This window comes from Montipora foliosa, chromosome 13, assembly GCF_036669935.1.
Source record: "Montipora foliosa isolate CH-2021 chromosome 13, ASM3666993v2, whole genome shotgun sequence".
Classification (NCBI taxonomy): domain Eukaryota; kingdom Metazoa; phylum Cnidaria; class Anthozoa; order Scleractinia; family Acroporidae; genus Montipora; species Montipora foliosa.
The window spans coordinates 7457172-7468716 of record NC_090881.1 but is presented as its reverse complement, the minus strand read 5'-3'; the positions used below and the strand labels follow the sequence as shown (position 1 = coordinate 7468716).

The following is an 11545-nucleotide window of genomic DNA, read 5'->3' as shown; positions in this document are numbered from 1 at the left end:
ATCTTCACGCAATTTCCACCTACAATTAAGTCAAAACATACGAAGGTTGTGCTTTTTGGTCACGTGACTTTCATTGACAACAGAAAATGTCTCTTTTTTCATAGAGATCAAGCTAAAAAAGAAAAAAAAAACAGAAAAAAATTTGCTTCAGATGGAGAAGTTGCTCGAAAATCAAAAAGAGGCCTATCAGCCTCATACTTTTTTTCTTACTCCAATTTTGATGTATGAAATCTAGCTTGGCCACGAATCTCAGGGGAATAAAAAAATACATTACTTATTTATATCTAAGCCTCAAAGAAATTTCTGTTATTTTGATCCCCTCATAATAAAAGTCAAGTGCAATCAATCATACAAATATATACATATTAAAAATTTGTTATTTCTAATTTAATGTATTTACTACTAGGCATTCAAAGTTGAAAAACCATTTGATCTAAGTTAGCTGTAAGGATATGTAAGGCCTTAAAAGGATACCATTTCCGAGATATGTCCAGAAATGCACACAACAACAAAAATGACAAAAAAGAGAAAATGTTGGCGAATTTGGCAATTTTGCCACAATCGCCAACGAGGCAAAACACAAAGCAGTGAAGGGGGCCCATAAAAGTTGGCGAAAGCGGCGAATTCGGCAAATATGGCGAAAATGACAATTTTGCCACAATCACCAATGAGGCAAAACACAAAGCAGCGAAGGGGGCCCATAAAAGTTGGCGAAAGCGGGCGAATTCGGCAAATATGGCGAAAATGACAATTTTGCCACAATCGCCTACGAGGCAAAACACAAAGCAGTGAAGGGGACCCATAAAAGTTGGCGAAAGCGGCGAATTCGGCAAATATGGCGAAAATGACAATTTTGCCACAATTGCCAACGAGGCAAAGCACAAAGCAGTGAAGGGGGCCCATAAAAGTTGGCGAAAGCGGCGAATTCGGCAAATATGGCGAAAATCACAATTTTGCCACAATCGCCAATGAGGCAAAGCACAAAGCAGTGAAGGGGGACCATAAAAGTTGGCGAAAGTGGCGAATTTGGCAAATATGGCGAAAATGACAATTTCGCCACAATCGCCGACATGGCAAAGCAATGAAGGGGGCCATACAAGTTGGCGAATGTGGCGACCAAAAATTAATAAAACACTAATTCGATCTCCAGTGGTGTTTGAACTCAAATTAGAAACGTTCGTTTTTTTTGCATTGTAATGTTTTGAGAAATTTTACAAACCAGCACGAAGAACAAGGAGAGAGGAACGAATTTGGGAAAACAGGAAGTTATGGCAAGGTTGTCATTTAGTGACTAAGGTGGAACAATTTACTGACAGATATACATGTAACTGCCTCGTATTTTTATACTCTGACAATTCATGTAAGAAAGACTTCACCAACGGGTACTAAGAGATGCAAAGCAATTATTTGGAGCTTACCAATCGGGCAATGTCAGCTTGCAAGGAATTAGATTAAATGAGCCACACACAAAATATGTCCTTGTCGTATTATCCATTACTTGAAAGTAACCATTGGTTAAAGATGCATCTCGTGCCGGGGAATTTTATAGTAGCTTTTCACGAATCATGCCATCAATGTTCTAAGTGAGTCGACATTGAAATCCTTTTACCATAATTATAGAAGAATGTCGACACCAAGTTTAACAGAAGTTGCAAACTTATTTCTTCTCTACAAGACGATAAACATTTCCTGAATTATGATCCGCAGGAAACAACAAAGTGATGCTTGGACGCCATCTTATGAACTTGACATATACTCCGTGTTAGGTCACCGTAGTGTAACTGCTAGCTGAGCCCCAAGTCTCATCGTTCGTTGTCTTGGTTACGTAGTTATTCGTCACCTGACTGCTTGTCAAAGGATATTTAGGCATATGAACCAGCACCGATTTATGTTCTATATTGTTAATCTGTGTGAATTACGGAATCGAAAGGTTGAAAAAAGTCTTAGCACTGTGTAATTAACAATGGTAATTCGGCTGAGTGTAGAGCAGTTTGGTCTAAAATCACAAGTATGATTTCAGGGCCTGTTTCTCAAAGGTCTTGATAATTTTTGGGCCCAAAAACCATTATGATTTATGAAACTCTCTTCAGATTGTTTTACATTATGTTTAAATTATGAGCGTGTATGAAGAAAATCTGTTTTGAGCAATCAAGAAGTAAAGAAACCAGCATTAGAGGACTTTTTTCACTGTTTCACCTAAACAGTCAGGGTAGTTGGGAGAATTCTTGAAATCTCCCAACTGCCACTCATGTTTACATGAGGCTATGGAAACAGAGAAAACGTCCTCTATTCAAATGAAACCATGTTGTCTCGCAGTGATGGGCGCAAATTTCTATTGCGTCGAGAAGCCTGAAAATTTTTCAGGGCTTCAACGGGATTTGAACCCGCAACCTCGCGATACCGGTGCGATGCTCTAACCAACTGAGCTATGAAGCCACTGACGTTGGGAGCTGGTCACTTCTGAGTTCACAACTTCCTGTGATAAGTAATTATGAGTGAAAGATATATATGAAATACATCATATATTGCACTGTGGGTATGAAATCAAATGAAACCATGTTGTCAGGGGACAACATGGTTTCATTTGATTTCATTTGATTTCATTTGATTTCATACCCGCAGTGCAATATATGATGTATTTGATATTTATCTTTCACGTCCTCTATTGCTTTATTAGAAATCGCACAATTTAATCCCTGAAAGAATTTGGATGTGCAATCTGCACTGGTAATTACACTTTTGCCCCAGTAATTACCCCTGAACTGCACTAATCTTAGCCAATCAGAATTGATTTTTTTGTTTTTTATGTATATTATTAGATTAGTTACTTTAAACAAGCCGTGGAATGTGTTTTGTTGTTATTTTGAGTGTGTCTTTCATTTGTTGAGATGGTTCCATTTACGGCAAACAATAGTGAGATGGCACTGCTGAGAATGAATCACCGATGTAATAATGATAAGAATTGTAATCTTATTATACTGTGTTGTAAAGTGCTTTTTCTGAAAGATTTATTTATTTTACAACATTGAGTCAGACCACCTGATATTCACATTTTTCCATGCAATTAGTACATTGCAGTGGAAATCATGCATGTAAATGTTGAATTTGTTTCATAAAATGGGTTAGCCTGGTTAATTATTAATTATGAATTATTGATATTGTATCATTTGAACTTTTAGTGCATGGAAACATTTAAGTGATTGTGCATAAAATGTAATGATTTTTGTAAGAGTCAATAAATTATAAATGTCTTAAGGATTTGTATTTTGCTGAGTATTTAAATATAGAATTTATGGCGTATAATATTAATATAGTGGTAGACAACTGGCATGTTTCTTAGGTCCATGAGCTTAAGAGATGTAGCTCTTTGAAATAAAGCCCGCAGCACACAGTGAGGAAAGAGCTGACCAAACTGAGCGGTTTGCTCAGCCGTTTCCTCACGTGTGCGGGGAGAAAAAAATTTTGGTTCGCAATATGCTGTAAATATGTCTAGCGAGGCAGTGAGGATAAAATCAAACATGTTTGATATTTTTGGCCTCGCGAGGCAAATTCCTCACTGTGTGCGGCCATCGTGGTCAACCTCACCAAACAGAGTAAAATAGAGCTCTAAGTGTCAATCTGCATTTGTGGCGGTGAAAGCGTTAATGGGGACATTAAGCGAACCTAGATGTTGTTAATTTTGCTGATTGTCAATATGTAGATTATATCTGCTAGTCTGTGTGTTGATTTCACCGATAGCCTCTTTCTTCTCTTGTACGTTATTCATGCAATTTTTTTATTTTCAGTCTGCTTTTCTTTTAAAAAATAAAGCGGATGTAAAGAGAAGCGAAAGCCGCCGGTGTGTTAGGTGAGAGGGAAAACAAAGCTGAAAAGCCTATTCAAATGATTGTGTCATTTAACAGCCACACCGGAAAATAACTAGGTGAAACACGAAAATAAACAGGTCTAATGGAAGCGTGCTTGAATTTTGACAAATTATTCCCAAAATCAGCAAGAGTTTGTCACGCTGATGAATAATGAAGTAGTCTCTTTTTCCAAAACGATAGAATTACCTGGTGATAAATAGCTTCGTCTAGGAGAGGAAATTTTTGGCTTTGCAGAAACAATGGTTAACCTCACCAAACAGAGTAAAATCTATAAGTGTCAATCTGCATTTACAGTATTGTGCAAAAGTAATGCAAGCGATAATCGTCGAATATCGCGAAAATCGCGATATATCAGCGATATTTAACGATAATTAACTTCAAACGATATATCGAGCGATATATCGTGGCAGCTATTGTCTTATTTATCGGTAAGATATCGCGAGATATCGTTTACACTTTGCGATAAATCGTTTCCGTTCAACGATATATCATTCTCATTTAGTGATATATCGTTTCCACTTAGCGATATATCGTTCTTGCGTAGCGGTATATCTTACTCGCTTAGCGATATATCGTTCTCGCTTAGTGATACATTTTGTTTCCGTCAAGCGAGATATCGTTGACTCCTTGTGAAACAAATGTACATTTCTTCGCAGACCATTTAAGCTACATGTAATGAAGAATCCCCCACAAACCAAGCTTTTAAGGTGGCGAGTTCATTTAATGAGATAAAATCATAAATCAAACATGTTAGCTAAAGCACGTACATCGATCGAACATACCTGTCCAGGTTCTGTTAAAAAAAGCCTTACTCAAACACTCGTAGTTCCTGCAACAAGTTTTATACTAGAGAGGACAACCGTATTACCACAGAGGTTTAGGTGGGCACACTAACCAAAAACCAGAGTAGATGCCATGTGTATTTTTAGACTACATGTACGAGTAGTCCCTCTTTCGCCTAGTCCGTTGTGATTGACGCGAAAGAACCGCAAAAAAAAAAATGGCCGCGTGAAATCCTGGGGGCGAGAAGGATTTCACGTGGCCATTTTTTATTTTCAAAGTCCGCATGGCAAAAATGTCTTCTTAGAGTGCGAGCAAATAATAAGGTTTGTTCACTGATGTATCATGCAAAAGAAACGCTTAAGACCTCTATTGTGCTCTTTTCAGGAAGCATAACTTAGCACACTCATGAAATTAGTGAAATCGAGGTGAAATTGATATCACACACTAAGCGGGCGAAAAGTGGACGATGTAAAAATTAAAAGGAAAGTCAGTCCTTTTTTCCTTCTTCTACCCTTTTATCTCCCTCTCGTTGCCGTCCTGTCTCTATTTTTCGCCCGTTTACATGGCTGGGAGGCAGCCTTAGAGTTTAGAGAAATCCAGGTGAAATAAGGGTTATAGGGAGCTCTTTAGCACCGTTTTCATAAAGCCAGACATATTCGACCATATTAGGCATTCTTTGAACACAACAAAAGAGGAATGTTGAATTCCATCATTCTGTTTTTATTAACGGTTTGTTTACTTGTTTTATTCCGCAAAAGACACGCCATCATCCTGTATTGTGCTTTCCGTAACATGCGACCTCAGGTAAAGTGTCTGTCAAGGTAAAAAGTGCTTTGACCGTGACTCCGCCTCAAACTACTTGAGACCGCATCGCTTTAGCTTTTCAATTCAATGGGCGGCACAGAGAATTAGAACATGAATGGCCTTATTGGCTTTTCGCTCGAGAAACTTTTTTAATTAGCACATCGCATGAAACTATATGAATAGGCTTTTTCTGCTTTTTGCTCGACAAACCTTTGTAATTGCCCGCAAGAGACCAAAAAATGTCTGTCAAGGGAAAAAAAAAACGCTTTTCCCGTGACTCCGCCTCAAATTTCTTTACGCCGCATCAGTACACGGAATTAGAACATGAATGGCCTTATCGGCTTTTCGCTCGACAAACTTTTTTTTAAATTAGCACATTGCATGAAACTATATGAGTAGGATTTTTTTCTGCTTATTGCTCGACAAACCTTTGCAATTGCTCGCGAGAGACCAAAAAATGTCTGTCAAGGGAAAAAAACACTTTTACCGCTACTCCGCCTCAAATTGCTTGAGGCCGCATCAGTTTAATTAGCCTTTCAATAGGCGGCACAGGGAATTAGAATATGAATGGCCTTTTCGGCTTTTCGCTCTACGAACTTTTTAAATAGCACATTGCATGCAGCTATATGAATAAGCTTTTATCTGCGCCTCGCACGCTCTTGAAAACATGTAAAGAAAAAACTGCTTTAACGTGACCGACGTAAGTTACGTTTTTCTTTTTACCGAAGTTTAACGAGTTTGCAGCACGTGAATAAGTAGACAACAAATTAAATTTCCATAAGTTAACACATCGTTGGTAATTAAGATATGAATAAGCATGTGAAGGGGATGCACTTCGAACTATTTGTAATTGAACAATAGAGCTTTCACAACCAATCGAATTGTAGGATTTTCGATCCCACCACATGTGTCGAGTCGCTATAAAAGGGTGAAAATGAAGTTCGTTGATCATTGCACTCACCCTATTTGATTCGGAGAATACTTACCAACGGAAGTTTTAATAATGGAGAAATTGGCTCAAGTTAAGTGGGGCCGTGGGAAGTTTTCAGAAGTTTTTCGATCAACAATCATTGATCCGTCCCCTATTAAGGCTGGCCAAAAAGTTAAAGTTCTTTGGGGAGGAACTAGAAAAGAATATACAGCTGTGGTTGAATGCTATCCAATAGCAAAAACCCACGTTTCAAAACCCACAGAGAAAGACACGGAGTTGCCACAGCGTAGGGCTAAAGCCAAGAGAAAACTGGTAAGTAAAACTATTTACCTTTCATAAGCTAGTATTGGAGGAGAGATTTATTCTCTACTTTTCATCGCAGGCATCTGTTAAAGCTGGTCGTAACTTTCATTGATCATGAATAACTTCATCACTTTTAATATAACTCGCTGTTTCTCTCTGTAGATCCCTGATGACTTTGTTGGAGACTATACCGAGGCTGAAGCGGCCACCAAGAAGAAAAAGGAAAGACCAACGAAAAAGGTATGTCGTTTACTCAACTGTCAGTTTTGTCATCAAAGCGAACTGATTTCAAGCTAAGGGTTGCCACGGTCAGAAAAAAATATCAGGAAAAAGTAATGATTGAAAACGTCAGGGAATCAGGAATAGAATAAAAGATGCGGCAACATTCTAGGTGTTTGCTTAAGCAAGTTAACAGTGAGAAAATTTTTTTTTTTTTTTCATAAAACCATCATGCAAGATGATCGATTTTGATACTAGTGAAACAGTAGTATTAGTCCGTGGTTTTATTTCTTGATTCGCTTATTATTGTTCATGGGTCCGTGTAAAATTACTAAATGTTTTAGTTTCTGATGAGTGGCAACCCTCTCGCTCTTTGCCCACTAAGTAGTAGATTTTTAGACGTTGGCCAACCATCTATGTCGCTCGGAGGTAAATAGCACAGGATATTCGGAGTTTAACGAGCCAATCAGCGCATGCGTTCAACGCTGTCCACTGTTTTAGTATATACTAATGTCCTGTTATTTACTGGTTAACCGAATGGTTAATGTTTTTTGTCTTCCTGATTTCTGAAACAAATTTCCCTTTTCCATTCGGGGTCGAGATTCTGGGTGTCCACTGAATGACGGGAGGTCACTGTATATCTTCCTAAGGTTTTACCTATTTTATACACTACTTAAACACTACAAATGCGTTGTGGATCGCGAAATGAAAAGTCAACATTTTGACCATGACTTTGGCTGATGTAATTACATCACCTATCAGATTGAATTAAGCCGCCATTAAGCCGTCTCTTGAGGAAAATGAACAAAGTTGTTACTGCATTCAGCATTTTTAGTAATTCATGACCATTATTCTATTTTGGGGTTACCAGTACTGTAAATTAACTTTTTTTTGTCTGACGTGGCTTTACTTATGTTAAAATCAATTTGCAGAAGTCCGATACCACCAGTAAAAATTTAAAGGGTGCAAAGAAAGATAAAACGGAGAAGCCTAAGGGAAAGGTATGCTTCTTACTTCATAAAATATTGTCATGCTACACATAAAAATACAGAGCCAAAGTGGTTATTTGTTTTTTCATGGGTCTTTTAGTAGCCTCACTCTGGTCTAATTTTGTCAGCCTGATTCACCTCTTCTTATTTGACCTACGATGTTCCACTTTATAAGACCATTTCATTCTTCCTAAGCTCTCTATGTATTGTCTTATGGTCGTTTGGCTATTTCTAGATAAACTAGAACTGGATTTTTAGATCACTGTTCATCTAAGCCTACATGTCCTGAGATACTCGATGATGATGCGATTTTGAGCTTTACGTAAAATAAGCCGAAACCCGTGTTTTCAAGAACATACTATTGTACTTTATACCGACTGTAAAATTTATAACGTATTTCATTTCACTTCAGATTTTGGAAGTGTCATCTCCGTCCAAGGAGTATTTTACTGACTCTGAAGAAGGTTCGGATTCTGACAATTTGAGCGAAGGAGAACCTTTAATAACTGTAATCCGTTCTGCTCATCTGAGGAAAACGCCGTCCCTTGCTGCCCAGCACACTGGAGAAAGTCTTTCCCGTGATGACAGTCCATCGCCACCAGCAGACATAATTGGCGACTTTGCAGACGGGGACGCCGACCTGTCAAATGGACAAGAAATAATAGCAGCCGCAATTAACACATTGGAAAAGACAAATGATGTAAGTTGTTTATTTACATGATGTACACTAGGAAGCGCTTAATGATGATCAATACTGCGCAGTGAAATATTTATCATTTTCACTTTACAGTGCCAACGAAAATTTCAGTGAGAAATATAAAGACTTTAAAATACCTAGAAAATGGTCACAGCCAATCTCAACTAAAAATCGCAAGTACAGATGTGTCAATGTGTAAAAGAAAAGCATAGAAACTGAACCTTGGTGGTATCAGTCAAAAATTTTGTTATCAAACACAAGTATTTTTTAGCTATCTATGAAATTGCTTACCAATGCAATCTCAGTCACAGTGCAAATTTTTTGCTACAATAGGTGCGTCAGAGTGCATCACAGCAAGAAATTGCTACAGAGCTTCGCCTGACAAGAACTATTCTTGAGAGATTAGAGTGTTCGTTTGCGCGTCAAGAAGCGAAACTTGACCAGCTTCTAAACCTGCTGACAACAAAACAGACGGTCGATCTACCTGCTACTCAGCCTTCCCAGAATCATCAACAGCCAGTGCAGCAGTTTTGCACCCCAGTGCCAAGCCAGTTGGTTTCAACGGTACCCCTGTCGACCCCAATGTCAGCTGGCGGTCCAAGCCGGTCCCTGGAGATCCCAACGCCGATGCTGTTTCAGCAAACTCCTCTTGTAGATCTGGATAGACTACTGGATGATCCTGAATTGACAGGTAACATCTCAAGTTTTAAATTTACTTACCAATTGTTAGCTTGGATAACCGTTTCCTGACCGAGATTGCAAAAGTTAACAATACCAAACTCTCTGATCCCATTTTTTATCATTCGAAAAACGAACCATTAATCATTATGAAAACGTGATTATTTAAGTGTTAATTTTTACTTTTGGGCCTCTGTTGTACAATTGATTCCAATTTAATTTCGCTGAAATCAGTACAGTGAGCCAGCGAGATGGTGGCATATGTGATTAAAACCGCAGAATGAATCAAAGCATTTGTAGATAAGCTATTATGAGACAAGGAGTGATAAGTTAATTTTTCTAATAGTTCTTTTTATATGAATGTCTTTCAGGAACACCTGATTTAGTTCAGCTTGGGGGGTCGTCGAATGTACGCATTTCACGAGACGATTACAACCACGTATTGGCAGCAGCGAAGCCATCCGCTATGACTCTGCGACTATTAGAAAAGCTGTTCTCTAAAGAGACCCTTCTACAATCCACACTCTATGGTACAAAAGAGTTTGCTGCTCTTGATCCAAGCCGGATTCTTGCTATAAAGGGTAAGCTAGCAAACAAAGTATTAAATGCAAATACTTTACAAATTGTTATTGGTGAATATTAATGTGGTTTAATTCAAGAATTGACTAACACACAAATGCCGATTGAAGGCGTACAACGCGCATCTGTCACGTACACTTAGATGGGTTCTTTCTTGCTGTGTACCTACTTTTTGCACAAATGAGATTTTACTATTGATGCGATTAATTGGTAATAGAACTTCGTGCCGTACAATTCAGGGAGTAATCGTGCTCGTAAAAATTACTTGCCTGATTACTCCCTGAATTATGTTCCACTCAGTCCTATTACTATTACTAATTAACAAATAGATTATGAGCTCGAGATTGCTATGAGGTGATAGTTGATGAGGCCGAAGGCCGAATCAACTATAGAAATCGAGACCGAATAATCTCTTTGTTTTAGTAGAATTATTACTAAAATTAAGTTCAAATAACGGTTTCCAGTTATTTCTCGACGTATTAAACTTTGCGCCTTAGAAGGATCCCTCGGATTGAATTGTCATTCAAAATTGAAGTTGTGTACGCGCGTATCATTTTTTGCAATAATTTCAACTTTCTTTAAAGTCAAGAAACCGTAAATGTCCTTCGATTAGTCTTTTCAGGAATTTAGTTATCCATTTTCATCAAAAGTTTCCTCCGAAACTTTGGCAAAACGAAAAAACGTTGCATTAGTATACTAGTAGAATTCTACTAATAAAAATTATAGCAAGATTCTTGAACCTGATTGGCTATCAGCAGCCCGATTTGAACACTAATAGGAACGTTCATAGACCGAACTGAGCTTCTCTTAGGCGTCATAATCCTGTCTAAGTAGCTAGAAATGAGTTCGGTGGGGCAACTACAGGCCGAAACGACAGGGCGACCTGGGTTGTTGGATTTGTGAATTTTAGGCAAGAAGTAAATGCACGAAGTTCTAGGGGTGTTGATGATGAGATTAGTGGCAGTGTCCGGTAATTCTTGATTAACTATAAGATTTTGAATGGTGTCTTTGACAAGTTTTTGATTTTTGGAAGTGAGATCTTTAGGGATTTTGGCATAAAACGAGGTATCCGAAAGTTGCCGCAAAGCTTCTTTTTGGTAAAGGTCGGACCGCCAAACAACTACCGCGCCGCCTTTGTCGGCCGATTTGACAACTATGTCGTTGCGTTTACTAAGATTTTTAAGCGCCGCCCACTCTTCCGAGGAAAGGTTGGAAAATTTAGTGTTGCGATTGAATTTAAGTTTGTGAATGTTGTGACGGCATTTTATGGTGAAAAAATCTGAAGAGGCAAATTGTCCCTCAGGTGGAGTCCATTTGGATTTGCGAACTAGAAGTGTTTCAAAAATATCTTTATTAGAAGTGTACGAATCATCCTCTTTGTTGTGAAAAAAGGCTTTTGACTGAACGCGGCGAAGGAATTATTCGACATATTGCTTAATAGAAAATTCGTTGGTGCGTTTGGTAATAGGGACAAAATGGTATCTGTTAACCTGGATTGTTGATCATAATTCTAACCTGTATTTCTCTGTTTGTTTTAGCGGAGGTGACCAGAGCCTTTTCATACCAGTGTCGAACAAGTGAAGAAACAGCCCGCATGTGGGATGCATGCAAAGTTAGTATCGGGAAAAAGTGCCAGCATTTGAGAAAAGCAGAGAAAGAAAATAGGCAGCATTAGTAGAGCAAATACATGTAACGA

At 38.4% G+C, this 11545-nt stretch overlaps 1 protein-coding gene across 1 annotated transcript; it reads left to right on the top strand.

Annotated features, from left to right (window-relative positions):
• Positions 1-6456: 6456 nt before the first annotated feature.
• LOC137981592 (uncharacterized) lies at positions 6457-11545 on the top strand. Its single transcript, XM_068828680.1, has 7 exons — positions 6457-6696; positions 6850-6927; positions 7839-7907; positions 8308-8595; positions 8926-9283; positions 9642-9851; positions 11388-11545. Exons 1-7 carry the CDS (start codon positions 6457-6459, stop codon positions 11522-11524), a joined length of 1380 nt encoding a protein of 459 aa, XP_068684781.1. The 3' UTR covers positions 11525-11545.

Bases quoted from the DNA above. Each gene is read 5' to 3' on its own strand.
- LOC137981592 (XM_068828680.1), top strand. From the start codon at position 6,457: ATGGAGAAATTGGCTCAAGTTAAGTGGGGCCGTGGGAAGTTTTCAGAA. The intron at 8,596-8,925 runs GTAAGTTGTTTA...TTGCTACAATAG, and splicing joins CATTGGAAAAGACAAATGAT to GTGCGTCAGAGTGCATCACA. The intron at 9,852-11,387 runs GTAAGCTAGCAA...TGTTTGTTTTAG, and splicing joins CCGGATTCTTGCTATAAAGG to CGGAGGTGACCAGAGCCTTT.